General features: G+C 36.0%; 1 protein-coding gene and 1 long non-coding RNA gene across 3 annotated transcripts in view; both read left to right on the plus strand.

Moving 5' to 3' along the window:
* The first annotated feature begins 233 nt into the window (after positions 1–233).
* Positions 234–12,867, plus strand: LOC135692460 (uncharacterized). Its single transcript, XR_010516871.2, has 3 exons — positions 234–1,561; positions 2,774–2,832; positions 11,362–12,867. It is a non-coding gene; the product is annotated as an uncharacterized LOC135692460 (long non-coding RNA).
* Positions 12,868–18,430: 5,563 nt separating this feature from the next.
* The window catches only part of LOC135692439 (neuropilin-2), a 28,969-nt gene continuing 24,159 nt past the window's right edge, over positions 18,431–23,240 (plus strand). Inside the window, exon 1 of one of the 2 annotated variants that reach the window (XM_065210556.2) lies at positions 18,431–18,709. In XM_065210556.2, the coding sequence (XP_065066628.2) occupies positions 18,637–18,709 (73 nt within the window). In that variant the 5' untranslated portion in view covers positions 18,431–18,636. The remainder of the gene's footprint in view (positions 18,710–23,240) is intronic. The other variant, XM_065210558.2, reaches the window with a different exon arrangement.

Below are 23,240 nucleotides of genomic sequence, written 5' to 3' on the forward strand. Positions count from 1 at the left end.
GCTCACTTGTCTTGTTTGGTCATTGCCACATGGTTTGAGTGACATGCGGTGTTGGAAAATTAGTCCAAGCTTTTTTTTCCGCAGCTAATTACTAACATTCAAGGAAAGAATTTTATGACCTACTGTCACCAGCTGTTGAATTTTCTTTATTACACAAGTTTTTCTAGAATCTAGATAGTTGATAAATTATTTAATATGCAGAAATTTTGACGGGAAACACAAAACTTGAAGAAACAACAGTAGATAGAGTCAAGGAGGAAAACCTTTTTTGTCAAACACTTGTGGGGAAGCAATTTTTCTTTGTAGGCCAAAAATATTTTGTCTACCGAAAATACTTTTCTGTAATTTCATGGACGCATGCCAGATTTCAGTAATATAAATTTCATACCCTGTAGTTCAGCTCGTCAGTTTTCAGATTTTTATAAACACAATTTTTTAGGATGACGGCCATTTTTTAGGATAACTGTGCATATATATCCATACTAATAAGAAAAGAACCCAGACACAAGGCTTGAGGTATCTTATGCGTTCATCTGCTCATTCATAAATCATATATGCCTTCTATATTATCATACTACGTTTCTCTGTTTCTTTTCCAACACCTCTTGTACTTTTCACTTTCAGTTTTACGAACTCGAATACAGGGGCGGACACTTGGTCAAATATTGGGGGGGGGGGCAGCCTATTGTTTAATAAGATGACGTCATATCACCAATTGTTCTAGAACAAAAGACCATTGTTCTCTAAATTATTGGGGGTGGTCACCCTCCCTCGCCTCTCCCTAAGTGTCGCCACTGCGTCGAATATAAAAAAGTTATCTTAACGAAAATATGAGTTTAACTAGCGATTAGGTAGCTGTTAGACTTAATCAGGTTTTCTTTAAAAAATATTTTAAAATTACACATCATTGGGTAAATATGCTTATTAGAAAAAATCATAGTAAAACGAATGGAGATTGAAAGAGGCTTTATTTTTGTGTATTAGTTAATATTTCTTTTACTTAGATAAGGATTATAAGTTCCCATAGCAGCACATGCCTGTTTTTTTATATTTATGGTAATTTATGCATATACATACATTATGTATACATATTTATGCATATGGGTATGCATTTATATAGGCACGCTATATTTTAAGCATGCAAAATTTTTCATTGTCTTTCATTGTTTTCTGTAGTGAACATCAAGTGCCGAAAATATAGGAAAATTGGAAAGAAACGTCCCAATAAGGTTAGGAGGCAAAGATTGTATGAGAGAGCATTGTTGACTTTCTTCTGGAAGAACTATTTAGAAGACTGTTCTCGAAGATTGACCCTGTCTACTGGGAATCGAGTCATGCAGAGCTCTGATTAAATGCTGTTTAGCACTGGTAGCAGGGGAATGCAGAAAAAGTTTTGGCTCAGCAACCAAAGCAGCGGTCTTTGAAAACAAAAGAAAATTAAACTTCACTCCCAAAACACGGTATTCTCTTGTTGTCAGTTTGAGCAAGGTGTCCACAATGTGACCTGTTTGCCAATGAAAGTTTGATCACTTTCCCGGACGCTGTTACGATTAAATGAAAGGTACGTATTTCAAAATAAATTTTTCAACGCCTGCAGGAGGCAGTACAGCTGGTGCAAGTCTACATTTTTATGCTTAAAGCTCCAATTTATCAGTTATTTTGATGCTAGATATAGAAGCCCTCCATTACGTTACCCTGCAAAAGTTTTATCCATCGATAGTATACACACAAAACGTTTTATGCAGCGATTAAGCGTTAATTCCCCGTCCCCTTTTTCAGTATACCCAGACTGGGAAGTTTTTCGGTACACACAACAGTCATGCTAATATTGCAAATCGTATTCGTTGCAAATTGCAACCTATTCTTCTTGCAGAAGTGTAGTTCTGGCGTGTACAGGAGTTTGTTTGCTTCAAAAAGGTACAATCACTGCCAAAATCACATGGAACTGAGTTTGTTTTTTTATATGGTGATTTTAGTTATAGTAGATGTTAGAGGAAGGCTCGTGAGCCTATAGCTGGGCACTAAAAAAGTAAAGGGAGAAAGGATTAGGAAACGAGAGGGGAAAGATAAAATTTGTTTACTTTTGTTTTGGATAAAGACATGTTGTAGTAGACTGGGGAACAGGAGGAGGGTAGAACATTCCAAAGTTTACGAGACCTAGGGAGGAAGAGCTGTGGGATTGAGTTCGTGCGTTAGGCAAAGAGACTTGAAAATGGTGAGCACTGGACGAGTGTCTGGTATTGTGTGTATATCTCAGAGAACCTGGGATCATATTCCTAACACACGGGCCTTGCTAGAATCTATAAAAATTTGAAAGTTAGTGTCGACGAAAGATTGAAAGTTTCAGCTTTAAGCCGTCCTGTTCTATTCACCAGAGCGTGCACAGTTTTGTGTTTTAGGTATCAAGTATTATAACAGACCAATAAGTCAATAAACAAACAATAATTTTCATTAGTAACATGTAAAAATGTGGCACAAGCAAAATAGGCTAATTCTTGAATCGTTCAAGTTGCATCACCCTTATGTTATCATCCGAGTGCTAACTCTTTTTTGAAGTATGTTAAAGGAATCATACGGGGCTAAGAAAGCATAGTGAATAATAAAATGTTATGTTCATTTAAACGTCACTTCGCAGATTCATAAGATAATATCACCCAAGTGGCTTTATTCTTTTGTAAAGTAAGTTAAAGAAATCATGCATGTCAAAGACTGCACAGTAAATAATAAATTGAGCAAAGATCAATGTTGTGTTTATTCATACGTCTCTTTGCAGATTCCTGAGAGGATATGCAGATTCATAAGACAAATTGCAAAGTGAATCGACAAGCGAATGTAAGTGTTCCAATTTATCATTACTTTTGGAAATTCCTCTTTTTTCTTGATTTATCGCAGGATTTTCTATTAACCATGGGTTTGACTGGCTTGAGCCGGGTTTTCAGCTTTGTTCAATTTGCAAGGTTTTGCAAAAAAAAATTATTTTCCTTCAAAATAGCTTTCTTTGCAAACTCATTGCTTCCCGCCACTTTCTTTCTCCGTCAAGACACAAAAATTGAAGGCATTCTACGCATGCGTCGCATTCTTAAGGTCATGAGCGAGAGGCTCACAACAGCACCCTGTGGTATAAAAATGACACGAATGCAACAAATTAGAGAACCATTTTTTTTTCAAGAGGCAGCAAGCTGTCGCATATGTGATAAAATAAGCTGAGCCCAATGAATTGCATACCATATAAGGGTTTTCCAAAGAAAATAAAGTTTTCAAGTTTCTCGCTTTCTCCAACCTTTTTCTGGTTTGTTAAAACAATAATTCTCTATTTCTTAAGCATACTTCTAGTCATTTTGGATATAAAGAAAAATAATGTTTAGTGCCGTTAGCATTGCATTTAGTTGACAGGTTATGAAAGGAAAGTAGAAAGTTATAAAATCAATATGCGTTGTTTCATTGTTTTTATTTCCGCAAATTGCCCTGCAAAAGAAACATAAAGACCGGTTTATGGTATCTCGTTTTCAAAAATATGTATGGTTGATCAAATGCATAGCATAATTGACCAGTTCCTTGAAATATGTATGCGGGGAATGCATATATTTGGTATGCAAAAAACATAAACAGATATGAATGCAGTAAAGAGGTCTAAAATATGGGCCTCTGGATAGCATTGAAGGATATACCCTGAGCTTTCGTATAGAGACTATTCCCTAAAAGCATGCTTGTCATTACGCTTGTCATTACTAAAATAATATTATTGCCTTGTTAGTTTGATCGTCGTCTTTCTGAAAACCACCACCAAGGAAAAATCGCTTTAAGAACTTTGACAGAAGCTAAAGAAGATTCTCCACAGCTCTCAACACGGAGCGTCACTTTTTAGGCCTCTCAAACAAACATTTGTTCGTATTGTCATCGAAACCAGTGGCGTACCCAGGGCTGCGGTAGTGGGGGGGGGGGGTCTGGGGCGCAGCCCTCAAAAATTGTTTTGGACCACGCCCTTCAAACACTCGCAAATGCAGGGAAACGCCCTTTTTGCGAATTTTACCCCATTATTTGATTCATGTCAGCTACGATGAATAGCAAAGCATTTTACCATTGTTATTGACAAGCATACAGTATACAACCCCCCCCCAATGAGTTTTACATCGTTTTTGGACAAACCTCGAGGAGCATATTTTAGAAAAGTGGGGGGTCCGGACCCCTCCATTCCCCCCCTTGGGTACGCCACTGATCGAAACCTAAACTTTCATCAGTCAAATGAATGGCAATTACGAGTTACGAGACCAACTACCCTCTCCTAATTCACTCTGACTCATAAATTCATCCTACAATTTTCAATTGGAATTAGACAGCGGAAAAAGAAAATTCAGTAAAATCCCCTCTCTCAGCCAAATGGCCTAAGATGAAGACTGGATAATTGCTTAATGTTACATAATAGTCAAGATGACTTAACTGATGATAATTTTCCCAGATGACTTACCTCTGATTGTGTTCTTTGTTGATTTTTTGGCTATATGGAAGAATTGTTTTCTATATGATGGTTTACACTGCCTCTATCTGTTATGAACTTTAGTTCGAAGACAGTGTTCCCCAACGTTTGACTTGCACTTTTCTTGTGTTCTTTTGTCTAGTGATTTTGAAGTTGTATTGTTCTTATATCTCGTTTTTTTAATTTTGAATTCGTTATCATTAAGAATGCAACTATCAGGCACCTTTGGAGATTCGCTAGAATTTCGAACCAGGTTTCACTCCCCTTTCTCACAAACATGTATAATTTGGCTGAAAGATATATTTTTAAGAGAATTAGGCCCCAAAAAACACGACGTTGAGAGCCATTTAAGAGCAGCAAACAGATCTTTGTTCCGCAGATGTTTTGTTAAAGGCATAAAATGCAACGAGGCAAGATCTCAATTGTATGCAATATTGCTAAAACAGGAAAAGCAAATTGTTAGCAAACTTTAATTTCTTATTCATTATTCATCAATTTCTTTTAAATGTTTGAGTTGAAGCATCTTTCGAACAACAAAGCTATTATGAGTTTTTTTAAAAATTTCTCAAGTTAATTATTCATATTCTAAATTTGCACTTTGTTCTTTTTTAATTTCTGCAAATAAATTTTTTCTGCATTTTATGCTTTAATTTTTTAATATCTAGAATCTTTTTCATTTCATTAATTATTTGATTCAAAGACAGAAACACTTTTATTAGTAATCACTGCTCATATTGCTTCAAGGTTCCCCCGTCCCAATTATCTTGTTTTTTTCAAATTTTCAAATTTTTTTCAAATGATTTTTTGCAGACTACTTGTCCGTAGAAAACTCGATGTGTTTTATTTATATCAAAAGCTTGTCATGAGCATGATAAACAAAACTGATATCACAGAGACAATTATTATTATTTTTTTAATTCACTTTATTGAATGTTGGTTTACACAATAATAGCTAAAAAACAGCTAGTTAACTACTCATAATCCAACTTGTAACAACTACAATGTCACTGATGTTTACAAGGAAAAGGGAGAAACGTGATGTTTACAAATATCCAATATTAAAAATATATGGTGTGCGTAGTCCACATGAGCAAGTAAGATCCGCTTGTTTGATTTCATTTTGAATGCTTTACAATTTTCTGTCGATTGAAAGTCTAATGGTATAGAATTCCACAACTCATTAGATCTATAGGATATTGTATCTAGCCCATAAGTAACAGTGCTCGGTTTTTTATAAACGATTGATTTCGTAAATTATATGCAACTTCATTTAACTGAAATATTTCTTTCATAAATATTAGATTTAAATTATTTACTGTTTTGTGCATTTCTATTGATAGTAGTTGTAGGTTCTTTTGATATATCCTGACATCATTTTTTTGTTAGTGAAATTTTCAGAGCTTGATTAAAAATCATTGTAAGCCACTCTCGGTGCACTTTTATGAATACTTTCAATAAGTTTGCCAGATTTTCGGTTACAATACATCCATAAAAGAGGGCAATAGTTAAAGTGACTAAGTGTAAAGGTTTTCATCAATAGTGACCTTTTATATTCATTCATACAAGCATTTATCTTTATACCCGCTTCTTTATATAAGTTTTTTATATGTTCTTCAAGGTTTAGTTTGCTGTCCAAAGTTATTCCAAGTACTTTGGCCTTTTTTATCTCTTCGATTGTGGCATTTTCTATTTTAACATTAGCATTTTTCAGTTCTAGTTTGTTTATGTTCAAATATCATAAAATTACATTTGTCTTCATTTAATAAAACAATGAATTATCCTCAAACCATTAATTTAGAGTTGCTACTTTTGTTTCTAATCCATATATCATATCATTAACATTATTACCTACAGTCCATCGGCGTAGTTACAAAGATATTCTGAAATCATGAAATATAAAATCTCGCTTAGAAAAATGTTCAATAATAAAGGGCCGAGAAGTGATCCCTGCGGGACTCTTTGTGTAACACTTTTCCACGTGCTTGTTTGAAAATTAATTTTCACTCTTTGTGGCCTCTCGTTTAGATAAATTTGTAATAACAGCAGAGATTGTTTGTCGAATCCAAGGCGTGTAGTTTAGCAATTAAAAGGTCGTGTGGAAGGCAATAAAAATGTTTTGGATAAATCCATCATCGTTATACTTGCTTGTTCTTATCGTCTAGATACATTTTTAAGTTTTCAACTAAGCGCATCAATGCATATTGTGTACCATAATTGTCTCGGAATCCACATAAAAGAGAGCATATGTCCATTTTGATGAATGAAAATATCTGATTAGGAAGAACACTTACTGGCCTGTAATTCTTTTATCAATGAGAATAGTTTAAATAACGTAGTCATTAGAAATACACGAAATTAAGATTAACTAACCAACCAACATTTTACCGTAAAATCTCCAAACTACAGGTGGAAGGAACATTCTAAAGTATTTGAAGAAGTAGATAAATCTTAAATCTAAAAAAAACTATATTTCAAATTTTCTGGCTCACATGATGGAAAAGTGGTGCACTTCATTAGCTTTTTTAGACAATGTATCCATCGTTTATGAAGGAATTAATTATGGGCAAAGCCAGCTATTAAAAGTAGAAGAAAAGATAGGTAGAGGGAACATTTTAGTGTCGGACAATCGAGCTACCCGTTCAAAAGCGTCACTGGACTAGGCCCTTTTCTCCAATGACATCCATGGATACTTTTCTTACTGTTCTTGGCTCGTTTTTGAATATCATTTTATTAGATTTTCTCTGTTTTTTTCCAAACCTTTGGAATACATTTGAATTAAAAATGTCTCTATACATCAACACTTTGCTTACAACCAAATCAATTGTTATTTATTGATGTTTGATGTTTGAGTTGTTGATGTTTTAATTTATTTGTTTATTTTTGTTGATGTTTGAATTTTCCCGACTTTATTGACAGAATTTTGCTTTTGTTGTTTGTTTTGATTGTTCTCTAATATCCCTCTTGGTATTTACGAAATTTTCCATGGGATATTACCGATAAATTCTACAGGTTGCAAAAATATAAAAAATAAAATTTGAGCAATGTTGATAAGCTGGTAACGTTTTGCTTTAAAAAGGTCATGCATTGTTACAAATGTTTGTAAATTCTTAAAAAAGTTACCCGGAGACAATCCTCTATGTTTCTAAAAATTTGTTTTGCAAAGGTTACCATGGGAATTAACCACATACAGTTGCACTTTTTATGTAGGAGGTAAGTTGCACAAAGCTGACTGAGAGAAAAAATTTTTTGGAGAAGAACTACTTCTAATTTATGGCCTTTCTAAATGTAAAAGTATACAGAAAGAATAATTCTTTTATTTTTCTTTTTGGTTTTCCTTTGAATAATTTTCTAAAGAATAATCTTATATCGCCTCGTTTGCCACTGTTTGAATATCCTGCTCAAAAAAGAATTGTATGATTTCCACCATGGTTGCAATGTTTTTTTCATTTTTTTACATGCAAGAATAAATCAAGAATAACATTTTGTAGAATATTCACTTTTGTTGTTAAAACAAAAATTTCCTAGCAAGCAATGGAATCGGACGAGGAAACAGATATATTTTTGCAACAGTAATCCTTGCCTGTGGTTTCGAGATGAGAAACAGGAAAAAGAGAAATAGAAAAATTGCAGGATTTGGGTGAGAGAATGGTTATTTTTTTTCAATAAAACAGCAAACACCGTTTCGAAGTGATTGAAGCCTCCTTGCCTTGAAAATTTTCGAAAATATCTGCTGGTGATAACTGCCAGGTTTCCCTCGAAAGTCTTTTGCTAGAAGAAGTAAAAATGTTTTCAGAGGAAGGTTTTCTTGTAATCGAAAAAGAGTTTCAATCACACTAAAAATTTAAATATATCACTGAAAATTTTATGCACAATGATTTGTCATTATCAATCCCGAATACAACTATCAGATAGCTTCTCTCAAATTTTCTCAAAGCCATTTTTGTATTTTGTATGTGTAGAAGATAAGAGAATAGCGTGGTGTCACTGATTGATATTTGCACAAGCTCTATGTAAATGAATTGAAAACGTCCATATTATGCCTCTAATTGAATATAACAAAGTTTGATATTCCATTTCATTCAAATATTTTACCACAATCATTCAATCCAAATGCTTTTCCAGTCTGGAACATTTTGCTTAAATTCAAAAACAATCTCGCTAGCTTGAATTACATATGTACCTCTATAATATTAACATGCAGGGAGACTACAAAATCCCCCTAAAAGAAGCAAAACTAGACTACGGTATTTCCTCGATTAAGCACCCAGGGGATTTTATCAATTCCAGTGTTTTACAGAGGCGTCAATTCGAGGTTGGGTGCTTTTTAAAACTTTTAAGAACAAAAAAGACAATTTGTTAAAACTGAATGATTTTTATAATTCAAAACCAAAAAAGTTTGAAAAATTTCGAATGGCCAAATAGTTTCATAGCAGTATCGACATCTTCTTCCAGTATCATCCCCTCTGTCATTGCTTCTTCAACATCAGGTTCTGTCACAATTTGGAATGGATTCTCAAGTTTAGTTTCAATGACTGTGGACAGGGCCTTTCATCTTTCTGATCCAGCATGGCGGATCACCACTAAAACAGTCTTTCTTTACATATCTCAAATGCTTCTTTACAGCCCGCAACTTTGTAAAGAAGACAGTATGACTTCCCTATCAAGTATCAAGTCACTTTAACGCTTCAAAGATCCATTGCAGAAATGCCTGGCGATAAAAAGCTTTTGAGTTTCTCTGAGCTTTTAATTTATGTGCTCCTTCTACGAAACATATAATTTGGTAATAAATGGGTATGGGAGTTTGGAAGTATAATAGGACACTTATTTGAGGCAGGGCTTCAATGTCTAATTATTGTTCGTTCAGGAAGTGCGCTTATTCAAGGAAATACAGCAGACATCTTACAACTGTCAAAAATGTAGTTCAAACGTCATTACGAGGCTATCCTGACAGGACCGGATAGGTTCAGAGTTAATTTTTTTATGTTTTGTGTTGCACTCTAAACATACAGAAAAGATGAGGTGGCTTTTGTACTTTTCTATTTTGATTCCCGTATCGTGTAGGTCCTAGCGAGATAGGAGGATATATAAACAATTTATATGTGTTTTTTGTTTATCTATAACAACACTGCTAATTTCACGAGCTTTTATTTCATAGCTGGAGCGCATCGCTACGTAAACAACACCAGTCTGAAATTTTGATTCAAAAGGTTTCACGAATCCACCTACTACGATGTCACGCTCTTGCAACCTCGCTCTTCCTGTTATATCTTGTTTAGGTTATCTTTTATTTTGGCACCATAGCAACAAACAACTTTAGCCTACCTAATTTATTTCAAATGTGAAATTTTGCAAGGGATTTTCCTACATTAATAATGGCTAACTATGTTCGGTTTTACAGACATAAACTTTAATATTATATGGAAGACAACCTTCATGAAGACTTCTATGTCATATATTTTCTGTTTGTGATAAAAACTTTCTATAGCGATTCCAGAAACAGAATGTAATGGAATAAAGGCAATGTAAAATCAACTTTGAACACCTGCAAAAAATGAGAATTTCATAGCCTAGCCTTTTAGATTATAGAAACTGTTATTTGTGCTAAATACATGGAATTCTTGCTGTTGTGTCTATATGCTGTTTTGTGACTAAGAATTCTGAAAAATAAGACAGGGTACGGAAAATTGGCTCTTGAGTGAATGTGAGGAACACATGAAGCAGCTAGATCCATCATTGCACAATATTCTTATCCAACAAACTTTAAAGTGGTACTTTGTATATAAGTTGGCTTTGAAAGAAGACATTTTGAGATATATTTAAGCGTTTCATCTGGCTCTCTTCAATGTATAGAACGTCAGCAAAAACTTGTGCCTCCGCTATTGGACAACATTTAGCAAAAAGCCCAGATTGTGCCAAAACTACAACGGCGACGTGTTTCGGATAATTGGCAGAGCCACGTTGTCGTTTTATCTACCCATCTACATACAATTCATTTTCACACTTTTCGTTGGTAAAATTTTAATAAGCAAGCGTCACTGATTGTGCAGCCCTTTACAGTCGTGCTCGCTTTTCTGATTGGCCTATTTCCACCTACAACTGTATTTCTTAGCTTAGTATTATCGATCAATGTTCTGACGATTCTGAAGGTATATCTTAATAAGTTGGCTCTTCTCAAAGCCATTTTTATATTTTGTAGATATAGAACACAAGGGAATTGCATTGTATCACTGATTAAATTTTGCACTAGCTCTATGTAAATGAATTAAAACGACAATACCATGCCTAAAATTGAATAAAACAAAGACTGATGTTTTGTTTCTTTAAATTTTATTGGAATTACTATTCATCTCAAAATTGTTTCCCCGCAGATGTCAGGAGCTTATTTCTCCAAAAAAGGCAAATCATGCTTGACTTGAATAAAGAAAGACATTATTCTAAAATATCAATTTTTTGTTATCTCTGTAACACCTAGTAGACTCAAAATAATATAAAAATTATTAAAAAATTTCTAAACATTAGAAAAAACGCATTTCCATGAAAGGGAAAACTTGATTCTTCTTTTGCTCAATTTGGGCCTTTCCACTAGGTCATTTTAATTTACAGATTTATGTAAAAAGAAGGTAAATACCCTTCTTAGAGGAAAACTCCCTACACAGGCGTTCAATTACAGATGGGCTAGACTTTCTGCCAAGTATGTAGTTTTAAGACTTTCAAAGAACCTTTTTGGGCTTGTTTTGAGAAAATGCTTGTTCATCTTCTGGTGTTATTTTTAGGACATGAAAAATTTGAAAATATCTGTCTTTCAAGGTCAAGTTAAGATTTGTGATAAGCGTTTCATCAGGAAAAGACTTGAAAAATGTTTCATGCATCTTTCTCTCTCCGTCTAGGCTTATCGTCATTTATGAAACAGCCTTATGACAAGAAACACTCCGAGGTCAACTTCTTTATTTATGAATTTTGAAGTCTGCACAATTTAGCTCGACTCATTGTCTCCACTATTATATCAGAAAGAGGTGTTAACTTTTTAGGAAAAGATAGTCTGGTTGCTAAGTATTCGAGTTTGCAACCACGGGAACAAATATAAAAAATTGCAACCGACATTGAAAAGGTACCTGTGAGTAGTGAAATATGATTAATAAATCATTCCTGGTTCTTTGGCCATTTGAGTTGAGGTTGCCATAAAACAAGCATATCGTAGAGATTGAATGCAATTAAAGACGCTTGTTGTGACTAAGGTAGAACATCAATTGGCAGTAAAACCAGTGCTTTTGAAAAATTTCCCAGGGCTTTCCAGCTAGATGCTCCACCAGTTTCGAAGGAAAGATGCAGATTCTTTTAGTGGTGTTCATGCTGATGCGTTGTCAAAAGAGAAACATTCATTAGCACCCATTTTGTTTTGTATTCTCACGCAAACACGATAGGACGAGAAGAATTTGAAAACAGATACACTGAAAGAGTGAAATTTTAACAAACAGACATGAGAAACGCATTCATTGCCGCAAAAACGGATGCTTTGATTAGTTGGATTGATGCTGAAAGACAGAAATTGGTTGCCTTGCAAGGGCATGCACAAAGTGCCGTCACGATAGAGAGCATGAGGGGTGTGACACCCCCTCAAGGAAAATTATGTTTTAAATATTAAGGGGTTTTCATCATCTAGGGGTGCTTTGTGGGCAAAGCTTCAAACATGTCGGCAAATGAAGGGTGGTCCACCCACTCTATCAGAAAATAGGACCTGAAAAACCCCCTAGTGACGTCCCTGAATGCACACGTCCATTTGCAGAAGAAATAGAACGAAAAATGTATTGCTCTATTTTAGTGCTTTAAACACAATTGTAATTTTAGCAGAGGTGTAATAGGACTGGAACTTAACACATTTATGCTAGTAATGCTTATGATGTTCTCTCTACTCGTCGTGCTCCTGTCCCTGCCCCAAGTTGTGCTGAAAATTGGCAAATTTCTACTTTTGCTGTTGTTTTTTGCAACATTTTGTGCGAGAGCCCCCCTTGTTATTTTGATAGCACTACACCACTGGTTTTCACCCCATTGATGATCAACTTCTTTGTCAGAAATGATGGTTTTTCTTTGGTTTTTCAATCTTTAATTAAAGTGCATTGTAGAATAATGCACAAAGTTGATCTACTTAGGAGAAATAATATATCCGTGAAATTTCTGCTGCAATAGGAAAATTGATAGAGAATCTATAAGAAATGTTAAACTAATAATATCTGCTTGAAAGCTGTTCCTTTAAATCAAGAAATTATGAATTGGAAAGCTTTTGAATGTAGCATACAGTATTCTCTCTAATGTGTGCCCCCTATCCAGTTAATATCCTACTCCAATGAGCGCTATCTTTTGTAAGCAACAAGTTGAATAATTTTCCCTTTTTCAAATAGTACCCCCCCCCCCCCCCCCCCTCCTCCCCAATTTAATAAAAACGGATGAAGACCAGCAAATCATCACAGAAGTAACCAGTTAAAACATATTTGATAAAAACTAAGTTGTTTCTAATTTGATAAGACTCGGAAGAAATTGACTTTTTGTAGATATTTTATCTAAAACAAGTATGATGCGTATGAAATATTAATTTTCGTAAAATCAATCATCATGTGTATTTGAAAAATTTACTTTTGATTGTGGGTTTCAATTTTTTTCAATAAGTGCCCTCTCTCTGAGGCAAAATAAATGAATAAGTGCACCCGGCGCTTATTAGAGAGATGCATAATCTGCAGAAACTTTTGAGATCTTATGAAGAGAAAGGGGGTGGGTTTGCTTGAAATTTCATGAAGCTTTGATGAAATTTTATCAAGCACCCTGAAGATAGCTACAGACAGAAAAAATTGGATTTGGGAAGTCTACATAAGCCTAGTGAGTCGAATAAGAAAGGAACATTGTTAACTTTTAGAGAGCGGCAAAAATGTGAGGCATTTTTTGAGGCACTTCCCCCCACCCTTTTAAGGCTCTTTTAGAATATCCTGTCCAAATTGTGCCAGTTTTTAATTTGGGTTGATGATTCAGTCTACATTACTTTTACTACTTTACATGATTACTTTGTTCTACATGTTACATTTGAATAAATTGGTCTGTTCTTTAAAACATATCTTTAATAAACAAAGCTTTAGACGGTTTCTTTGCTTCGTGTATCTTTGTAAAGAGAATTTGTACGCTCAAATATTACCTTAATTAGGAAAAGCCCTTTCAGAGTCGCTAGGTTTACTTTTTCGAATAAAATGTAATGGAGCTGTTAATTTATGCATTTTCCAGCTATCTTACTCATTAATTCTTAGATTTTTCTGTCTATTCAGAGATTGCTAGAAGGTCCATAAAAATTTGTACATATTTGTTGAACAACTGTTGCTTTGTCGGAAATCTTACTTGCTTTGCCAGAAAAGATTTGTTTAATAAAAGCAGACTTGTTTCCATTTCCACCAAGAATCCTGGCACCCCCAGAGGACCGCGCACCACTCTAAAAGTGGATGGGCTGAAATGGGTTTGACCGAAGAAGTTTTGAGGCCACGCCCTGTTGAAAGCCGGAAAACGCCCCTTTTAGAAAATACTTGCTTATTTCTATTAAATTTTTATAAACAGTCTGGTTCAGAGAAGATATCAATAACTTTAAAAATAGATAGAATTAGCTCGAAGGTAATTAAAAACCAAGCTAACCAAGTTAGAAAATACATCATATCGATAAACAAGATGAAACACCTAGAAAAAGAGCAAAAATGATTCCCAGTCAATGAGAACTGCTACTACATAGGGGTAAACTATCCCAAGTTGCGTTAGAATATACATTCAACAAATTTTCCAGCCTATTATTTCCAAAAAGTGGGTGGGCAATTGCCCCTGCTAGCCCAATGGCTGCGCAGTGCCTGGGCACACCCAGATGTGGCGCCAGAAATCTTCCGACAGAGGGGCTGGAGCTTCCGACAGGGTGGCTAAAATGACTAAAATAAGCAGTTTTCGTACGTTATTTTGTCAAATTTGCTCCGACAATAACCTAAAATTTCCTCCGATGGGGGGGCTAGTTGCTTCCGACGGAGGGGCTGTAGCCTCCCTAGCCCTCCCCTGACGCCACCACTGGGCACACCACAGCACTCCAAAGCATATGGCTTTGCTCTAGAATCAGTATCATTTGTTTCAGTTTATGATGTTAGGGAATGGCTCACGAGCCTATAGCTAGGCCCTAACAAGGGAAAAGGAGAGAGGGTTAGGAGGTGAGGGAGGAAAGGTCAAGCTTGTTGATATTGTTTTGAATAAAGACAGGTTGTAGGAGTCTGGGAAACAGGTTGGGGGTAGAGCATTTCAAAGTTTACAAGACCTAGGGAGGAAGGAAGAGTTTCTGGTATTGTCTGTATGTTTCAGGCACCTGGGATAATTTCTCGGTTTTCCTCACAGCAATGGCCGTGGTAAAATATATACAAAATGGCGAGATCATTTGTTATTCCAGTTAATGTTTGCATATTTAATCTCACAACTCTTTAAACAACTGTACATTAAGAGTAGAGTTGTCAAGTGATGACGTCACAAAAATATATTTTAATAATTTTTGAAATTCGTTCCCATAACCAGAAATAGCATCATGAAATACCTCTAAATCTGCAAAATCAGTTAAAGGTATTACGAATTGGCTGATATATGAACACATGAGCACAGACTCTGGCCCCATCAACCTCTATAACTTTGTCTCAGTTTGTAACTTTATGAACTGAGCCATAATAATATTAATCCGTTAACAAACTTAGAATCTTCTATTGGCCATAGCTCACCCGATCTTTTTCAAATTCAACGAAAATTCTAAAAACAGTTTTTGTGGCATCACACTTGAGAACTCTATAAGGAATCAAAATCTTTTAGTGTTCATCGAAAGTCATGCAAAATACAGAACAAAATGTATTGTTCCTGGATTTATAACTGAATTTTTGCTAGAAAATATTAACTATGGAGATAGAGACATCCTCTTTATTCATATGTTGATCGTTTTTATACTTTTATAGATTGCCCTGTCGTACATATTTGTAGCCTGTCAAAACTGAATGAATATTTGCCGAAAAGCTATTTTCTCCGTTGCCTGTTTGCATCTCTCTGTATAAATTGTGTTTTAACTCCCCGTTTTTCTGCTAAAACAGTATCAGTTGGCCACACCCACGAAACACAACAGGACTCTAAACTCATGTCTCCCATTCCATACGCTATACAGGTGACAATAGTAAAGTCAAACGAACAGCGCTCTTCTCAAAGTTCATCCCCTCGCGACACAGTTTAAAGCTATCAAAATACCATTGAGGCCAAAGTTGATTCAAAATCAAGGCCCTACACCTGTCCTATGGTAATTATTTTCATAAATGAGCTTTTTCGTGGGTGGACTGCTCTCTGTTTTGTTGATCTGGCTAATGTGTGCATGCAACTCTGTTTAAAGGAAACTATGTTTATAAATAGATATGCATTCCCTGCTGTATTTCAGAATCTCTCACTCTTTGTACGAATCTGTCTAGGATTTCACAGACTTCAAAATTGTATTAAAAAACAATGATAGCTTGTTTGAGCACTCTCCAATAGCTACTAATCTTTTTATCAACACAGCCCCTGGTTGTGATCTTTTTGTGAAAAATTCTCAAAAAAAAGCTCGTTTAATTTACCATGTTTTACCAAATTTCCGGTTTTCCATTAAGCAGGACATGGATTTTTTCAGCCATCAAGTTCAAATTATGGTTCTACACATTGCTTCAATATATTTTACTAACCAGCAGCGTGGACAACTTATTCCCACAAGTCTCCCCTCTCGCACCGCTTCCTCTTTGCACCTGTTACCATTTGCTTGTGGCATCTCGCGAGTAATACTTAGGATTTATACTTATTTATAACAAAATCATAGATTTGTACTAAGGGTGTGTTCAAAATTACTTGACATACCAGTTTAAACATGCAAATTTAACGCTTTCAGTGCGCTGCTTAGGGCAAGATTATTTTATCTTGTGAAGGGCTAATGCTAAAAATCTCAGCGCTGGCTGAAAACTTTGTATTTTTGCATGTTTAAAGATCAGAACGACGTCCAGCCCAAATTGTCTAATTGGAAATAGTAATTTTGCACCTGCATGCATTAATAATGATAATGGCTATTATTTCTTTGCTTTTATTGTAATTCGATTAAACTAAAGTTCAGCTTTACAGCAAAGTAACAGTATTTTTAATTTTTTCTTTCCCAGTAATTTAGAGAACTGTTAAAAACTTTTATCATAAAAGACAGAAAGCTTTCAACATTGGAAACTTAATGGTATTATATGAATAATAACGAGCGTAGGTCGTAATCAGTATATTTGGCCGTTCGCCCAAGTTTCCGTGGGCAGTAAATGATTCTTCCCCTGCTGCTTTAAAAACATTTTCACCCAATATTTTCCCAACCTCTTGGATGACACAGATGACTTCAATGCTGATACTATCGAAAGTTAAGAAAATTCTTACTGTGCTCAGTGGGTCTCTTGCATAATCATTCTCCTCGTGTAAGAAATGTGACTCTCCTGATTTTTCTTTCTTCGTAATGACAGTTTAATGGCTACATCTTTTTCGTGCAAAAGTCGACGTCTGTCTACCTTGAAGTTTTCTCATTCGACTGCGACAACTGACGCTTTTTTATAAATTTTTCAAAGAGCTAGCCAGTGACAAACCAAGACTGAATATTTTGACTGGTTATTTGCATTTGACCGTTTTTCCTTATTCTTATTATACCATAATATAACTTATTAGTAGCTTGTCTTAAACCAGGCCCCGAGCCACTGGAGGGCCTGTTTGGCCATGGTCCCCCACTTTTTTGTGAAGCACATAGTTTTAAAGTTGCAATAAAAGGGGTAAGAAGCCTTGGCCCCCTACTTTTTCTAGCCTTGCCCCCCCCCATTTTCAACTTCGTGGCGCGGGCCCCATGAACTGTTTGTTGCGGGCATAAATTGAGCATTTTGAGTAAAGTGAGAGGGGAGGAGTCGAGCGAAGTGAATGCCCTGAGGAGATTGCTCAGGCGGGGACTACCTTTCTAAAGTGAAATCCAACGAGAGAATGTTTTGCCCACTAAACCCCTCCTCCTAACTACAACAGATCCGTGATTAATTATGGTGATGTCTGACTTCCAGCCCTTGTTGACTTTGTATCACCATATTTTCAACGTTTTTCAACTCCTTGGCCTTAATAATTTCTAATATCTTTAATAAAATATTGCTCCACCTGGCAATTTAGAACCTTATAAGTTTTCACATTTTTGACTAAAAATATTATAGCAAAGACTACTAAAATCCCAGGCACATGTATGGTTACCAGAAAAAATTTGTCTTCCTATTTTCGGGTGTAAACGTTTACAATCTGAAAAAATTTATGTGAAATTTTTTAATTTTGAAGCATGTTTAAGTATTTGGAGCAATCCATGGGTCTCACATCCCTGTCATGTCTAATTTTTTATTCCAGGATTATCGCAAGATTTTAATTGGGATTTGGAAAGGGATTTGGAAGGGAAGAGGGAAAATTGAAGTGGTATTCTCTCACATGCCGCAATGATATATTCGTGCTTTGAATTGATAAGTACTGATTTATAGACGAAACTGAAAAGCAATAGGCTAGAGACAGGGTTTTTTCTGCAATGGTATATTTACAAACATTAATGGTTGAGGCCGCGAAATATAACTGAGAAATTCGCTTATATACTTTTGTTCCGTATGCTTGAAACAGAATATTTGGCACTGGGAAGATTTCCCAATGTAAAGACATCGCCTGCATAAAAAACTGACAACGTGCGAAAAGAACACTAAAGTGTCTGTATTGTCTCTTTAATTTGTACTATTTTGCCCATTCAAACGTTATGTTATTTTTGAAAAAAGATTTCGCTTACGTCCCATTGTAACCAGCTGTCTTTGTTCAATGTGCACGCGGGTGAACGCCAGCGCATTGTGCGCTCAGACCGAAGCGTGGCTGGCGTGTTAGTCCGCATTCAACGCTTATTTACATAGGCTTTTGTTCATTTATATTTCGTTAACAATACGATTGAGGGGGATGTCCTTGCTATATCTCGCTCACTGACGTTGTGCCGAAGTCAACTCACATTGTAACGTAGTGTAGAGCTGCCTCGACTGAAAACAAACTCGTGTGGAATATGCCGAATGTAACAGAAGAATTGGGGCAATAAAATGGAAAATTATATCAAATTTCACTCTTTTGTTGTGCACCAGATCATTTTCGCTTACATATTAATAATTTCTGGTGAGTAACTTTCATTTGAAGTTTCCTAACATACCATCACATGAAATTTTGTCGTACAACTTGTAGAAATAAAGGAAACCAGGAAAACCTTTATCAGTTACTTTAAGTGCTGGGTTTTGCTAATTTATTTATAATCCCACATTGATGTTCAGCAACTTTGCTCGATCGTAGGTTCGCATCAACCTACATCTTGAATTTATTTCTTTAATTCATCAGTATAGAGATTTCACGATCGGGGAAATGTTTCAACAAGATTGTTCATTCACCAAGAGGTTTCTATGTATCGCTTTCACAGACATTGTTTAATGCCCCACAAAATCGACGCTTTTTAAGCCTCTTTTCTGTTCCGTAATAAAATACTTTGCATTCCACATTCCTGCTTCAACTCAGGATATCAAGCGTGATTTTACTAAAACATCAAATCAGGCGTTATCATCCTTCTGCTATAACTGAGTTCTCCACATGGGTTTATTCTTTCTGGATTAAATTTCTGCTTTCAAATTTCATACAATTTATCTTACAGTTGATCGCTAATTACTTTATGGCGCAAAAAGACTAAAAACACACGACATAAAATTAGCCTTTGGTCGGCACCCGTTAGCACGGATTCCAGTACATGTTAATATGTCTATGGCTAGTGAAATTTACTAAAGCTCTGTTGAGGAGCTCAAACGCATCGGAAAATTCAGAGGAAAATTTAAGGGATATAGGGCAATTTAGGAATTAGTTCGCAATGAAGGGGGCGTGGAATTTCTCGCAGAATTTATTGATAGTTTTATTCGAAACCTAGTTGTAAAGGAATGTTCACAGGAAAATTATGAAAGTTATCAAAGTTATTTACCACGTTCTCTTTCTGTGAAATCCAGAAATGCATAAGCATAAAGCAGTCTCGTGTTAATTTATTCCAATACTGTTAAATATGCCAATGTAAAGAGATATCAAAAGTTCAGTGAAGAAACTGTTATGTTCAGCCTATACCAAACCACCTAATACCAATGCCTCTTTCTTACTTCGTAATGCATTTTATAAAGATTTCTCTTAGAGTATTGCCACATATAGAAAATAGCTCCCATCATACAGTTTCCAACTCAATTTACCAGCGCTTATGACAAATCAAAGAGTCTTTGCTGTTCTTAAAAACCCACTTTTAAAACTTTATTCAAAACAAAATTCATATTTTCACCATGCTTCCTATCATACGTGTCCCTTTCAACTGTGATAATGAGCTTCAACTTCTGTAGCATCGCAATAAAACTACTTGATTTGTACATAAGTGGATCTTCTAAAATCGTGTCGACGGGCTTTCCTAAAAAAGGAATATAAGTAACCATAAAAAGCGTTGTTTCTTCAAACCCGATAGTTCGCATAGGATGGCCTGTGTTTAATGTGCTCTCAGTCTAACAAGGGTTTGGAAGCATTTTTACCACCTCACAATGCTGACCTGCAACAGTGAAACCCCGCCATCACAAACCCCACTTGTTTTGGACATTTCGCTTTTAGAAACTTGAAATCTGGTCCCTTGGAGGACAACGCAAGGCCGTCGGAAGCACGGGGGGGGGGGCTGGGTGGCTGGAGCCCCCTTATGATTTTCAAACTGTACTATGTTTCCTTTATAACAGTGCACTGAATAGGAAAATCACAATGGGTAGCCCCCCTCCCCCAGTATGAATTTTATTCGGACGGCAATATAACAAACGCTCGATATGACAAATTCCCGTTATTACGATTTTTCCAGGTCCTTACATAATTCCTTATGGTGGGATCTCATCGTATCTTTTTCTTAATGCACTATTTTCCGAAAAGTTCTGTATGAGTTACTTCTTTTTCTCACTTTAAGCAGTCTAATCTTGGAAAAAGTTTTGTTTGAAGCTGGAAACGAACTATTTTTACATATATGTATATGTCGGCTTAAACTTATCTCATTCTTTTAGGGATAAGAACATTTATGATCCAATTTTTCTTACGCATCTCGATTATAGCTTAAGAAACATTTCTATGCATGGTGAGCCATGATTTTTTTATAGTCTGAATTGAAAAGTAATACACTTGAACAAAAATTCATTCTTTGCATAACTTTTTGTCCGAGTGATTGATTGGAAGTTGTTATTATATATATGTCATTATATAAGGATTTTTTGACTTTGCCACGTAATCTATCGTGTCTTTTGAAGCATGAGTTAGGAGAACCTTCGTATCTGGGTCACTTGTCTCCAAATATCGATTATGTCATCAGTGGGCCAGGCCTGATGACGTAAATTGGGGAAAAAACGAGGTTTCAGAAGTGAGAAATAAGTGGGAGGGTAAAAGGATACACATTTAGAAGCGGTTTATAGCATTTCATGACCCCCCCCCCTTGAATCGTTATTTGGCAAGGTGGCAAGACGAAGAAAGCTGCAAGTGAATTTTTATATTCAGAAGATTTTTTGCATCATCTTCGATGAACCATAAATTCTTGCCTTTGGATATACTTGTCTGCAAGTCAGACCCTACTGCCTGCTAACGATCGACTTTAGAAAGGCTGTTTTAGACGAACTACATCAAGGATGTCGATAAAAGTGCGGACTGCTGTACTGATAATGTCTAGCTTCTTTCTCACCTTTATTGCCTCCTCTGGTACCTAGGTTAAGTTTGGATCAACTATTTTTAATTGTGTCACGTGCTCCTGATGAGTTTACCCCTGATTCATTGAGCACCTGTAATCTTCCTGATATATCAGCAATAAGTTCAGAGCTCGTCAAGACCCCTATATTCAAACATTCAAGAAAAACAACCCAAAATATATAGCAATGTTAAGAATGTCCACAAAGGTGATTATCGCATAAGCCATTCTCTTTGCATTCGCTAGTTTTGGTTAGATTCACCACTGTCTTTCTTTTGGCTTTTGCAAAACTTTTTCCTGACCTGTTTGCATCAATTGCTACCGCTTCAATGCTGTTTTCCTTTCCTCGTGCTCAGAGAACAAGAGGTTAACTTAACCAGCTCTCCAGCTTTCGTGTCGCATCATTCTGTATACAGAAATAACTCAAATGATTGTTGATTGCTTAGTACGTTACGTTCTGCGGCTTTAGTTATAAGACCTACCGCTTGAAAAAGATTAAACACAGTTTTTACCCTGGGTACCAGAGCCACAAAATTTCGAGCACCTAAAGACGCTCCTCCGTTTCTCCACTACTATCTTCTGTTTCCTCTTCCATTTATGTTCCTCTGGTACCCAAGGCCCAAGGTACACAGTTTTGCACATTGGTATCAGGGGGAGGGGTAGCTTGTAGGGGATGTAGGGGGTTTGACCACCCCCCATAATGCTTCACGAGTTGGTCGGTAAATTCTCAGTTGGTCTATAAAATCCTTGTTTGTCGGTAAAATAGTCTATCTGTAGTTGAAAAAGCACCTAAACTTACTTTAGGTATGTCTTTGTCGCCCTCCACCCACCCAGCCTGGAAGGATAAGCTACGCCACTGTTGATGATACTTTGGTCCTATATGATAACCACATGGGCTCCGACATAGGATAAAAAGTTCGGAGGGGGGGGGGGCAAGAAAAACTTTAACAGCCATGGCAAAAGATTTTCAAGAAGCTCTACTATTGTGGAGAAAGGTTGTGGGTCATGCCCCCAGTCCCCTTCGTCGGAGGCCCTGTACTGTTGCCAAAGACTGTTTACCAACCAAAAGTCTTCTTTCAAAGTACTTCCAGATTCAAGTTGGATTAATTAATTCAGCAAACAAATGAGCTTTGGCTTTGAGAAAATTTCTCATCTCCTCCTATGGGGGGGGGAGAAGAAATTTTTGCTCTTCGGTCGTTCTTAGAAATGAAACATTCAAGAGAGAGATATCTTCATGAACGTTAAAGCGAAATTTTCAAGCAAAGCATTGATTACTGAATTTAACTGTGTATTGGTAAATTCCTTGTGAGTGTTGTAACTATATAATGCAGTTTTTTACTTAGCTTGAATTTTCGCCATCTTTTGCTGCATCGATGTGTTGCTGGTCACATTTCGATACCAATGAACCCATCTCTTTGATGTTCCTGCAACTGCAAACTCAGCCAGAGCTCTTAATGCACCTATATGATATTTCATCTTCTACTATCACAGACATGACATATCATCTTATATAAAAAAGCTTTTTGAGGCAGATTAAAAAAAAGTTTAGTCATGTTGGTAGAACGATGTCTCTATTCGCCAAACAAGAGGCAGTACTATTGTTATATCCAGAACATGGAGAATTATTGTGCGTGTGGCACGAATGATCTTTTGTCTTTTAGGACTGTCCTGGTCGATTCGAAGGGGCTTGATAAGCTTAATTGATTTCTTCTCTGCCTTTTGTCGAATCTTGGTCGTCAACCTTCTGCTCTGTTGAATTTTTACTCCGTAAAAAATTTAGTCTCGTCACGCAACAAAAATGAGAAATTATTTTTGACCTTGGTGAATAATCACCATTGTTGTCAATTGATGATAGATGTCATTTTAGACAAGAAAAAGCTAAGCAAATGATCCAGCAGTCGTCTTGAAATTCAATTAACCTTTTATAGAAGT

The sequence above is a fragment of the Rhopilema esculentum genome, chromosome 3 (genome assembly GCF_057945365.1).
Source record: "Rhopilema esculentum isolate cy_ngs chromosome 3, ASM5794536v1, whole genome shotgun sequence".
NCBI classification, from domain to species: domain Eukaryota; kingdom Metazoa; phylum Cnidaria; class Scyphozoa; order Rhizostomeae; family Rhizostomatidae; genus Rhopilema; species Rhopilema esculentum.